This window comes from Amphimedon queenslandica, unplaced genomic scaffold (genome assembly GCF_000090795.2).
Source record: "Amphimedon queenslandica unplaced genomic scaffold, v1.1 AMPQUscaffold_1059_Cont26925, whole genome shotgun sequence".
NCBI classification, from domain to species: domain Eukaryota; kingdom Metazoa; phylum Porifera; class Demospongiae; order Haplosclerida; family Niphatidae; genus Amphimedon; species Amphimedon queenslandica.
In genome coordinates, this window is record NW_003558592.1 from 1 (window position 1) to 1,101 (window position 1,101).

Here is a 1,101-nt window from a genome sequence, read left to right on the forward strand (position 1 = left end):
AATCACTGATGATACTATAGCTCATATGTCACTAAACTTACCTCCAGTGATGATGCTAGTATAAATAATGCTTGTATTAATCGTTATTGAGTCTGTTAAGCCAAGCAGACCAGCAGTAATAACATATGACGTGTTTGGTAATAGATTAAATATTGTTAGAAAAGAACTGCTTTGCATGACAATTGTTTCACCCACAGTTTCATTATGCAGTCCAGCAAGACTCCATGTAATCTATCAACGATAATATAGTAAGCAGATATAGTACAATAGCAACAATTACTGTAATATTGGCATTGTTTGGAACACCAAATACTTCCCACATTACAGTAGCACACGTTGAATTTGAATCAATGAAATACAACTGAAGATAAGGCTCTGGAATACCTGTATGATATTTTAATTTAATTTTTATGAAAGGAATTTCTTTACTCTCAATATGCAAATGAAATGTAACTGTTGAAGTTCCATTATCAGTAGCACCAGTACACTTATAAGAACCTTCATCAGCCTGTTCTGTTGAAGATATTGTCAAAGTGCTTAGTACAGTGTCATTTCCAATATTGACTACACAAAAACAAAAAGATTATCATTGTTAATTCAATTTTAAATGTAACTACTGGACTGCAGGTGTTGATATGTATGTAGAGGGAGGCTTGAACAACAATTTTTATTTAAACTTTGATATGTTATTGATGAGAGCAACTATTCACACATACTCAAAAGGATTTTTATACACATTTACCAGTGGCACCATAGTAGGAATTGTTAAATAATTGTAACGATAGCATGACAAGAGGAAGTATTATAAACTTAAAATGCCAAACTTTCATTATTAATAATAGTTATTATTATAACTAAAGCTACCTTCATTGCTTTGTATTCTGTTCCCAATGTGAATATTGTTCTCATTGGTCCATACAACGCTTGGTCTAGGAATAGCAATAGCTCGACAAATGAATGTGGTCGTATTTCCCTCATGAACACTAACACTGGAATTACCGATAACTGTTACAACTGGCTTCACTAAAACAACAGCAATAATAATAATGAACAAAACATAATAATTGGAGTCTAACTCACTGTATACTTGTAATCTAGCAG

At 32.2% G+C, this 1,101-nt stretch overlaps 1 protein-coding gene across 1 annotated transcript; it reads right to left on the bottom strand.

Moving 5' to 3' along the window:
* Positions 1-21: 21 nt before the first annotated feature.
* Positions 22-1,095, bottom strand: LOC109593531 (leucine-rich repeat and immunoglobulin-like domain-containing nogo receptor-interacting protein 1). Its single transcript, XM_020008572.1, has 5 exons — positions 1,081-1,095; positions 865-1,023; positions 430-564; positions 281-384; positions 22-231 (listed from the first exon to the last, which is right to left on the bottom strand). Coding segments are annotated over exons 1-5 (609 nt in total). The 5' UTR covers positions 1,082-1,095.
* Between the last annotated feature and the right edge of the window lie 6 nt (positions 1,096-1,101).

Coding starts and splice junctions, on each gene's coding strand:
- LOC109593531 (XM_020008572.1), bottom strand. Junction 565..864: donor CAGAATACAAAGCAATGAAG/GTAGCTTTAGTT, acceptor GTTTTTGTGTAG/TCAATATTGGAAATGACACT. Junction 385..429: donor ATTTCATTTGCATATTGAGA/GTAAAGAAATTC, acceptor AATATCATACAG/GTATTCCAGAGCCTTATCTT.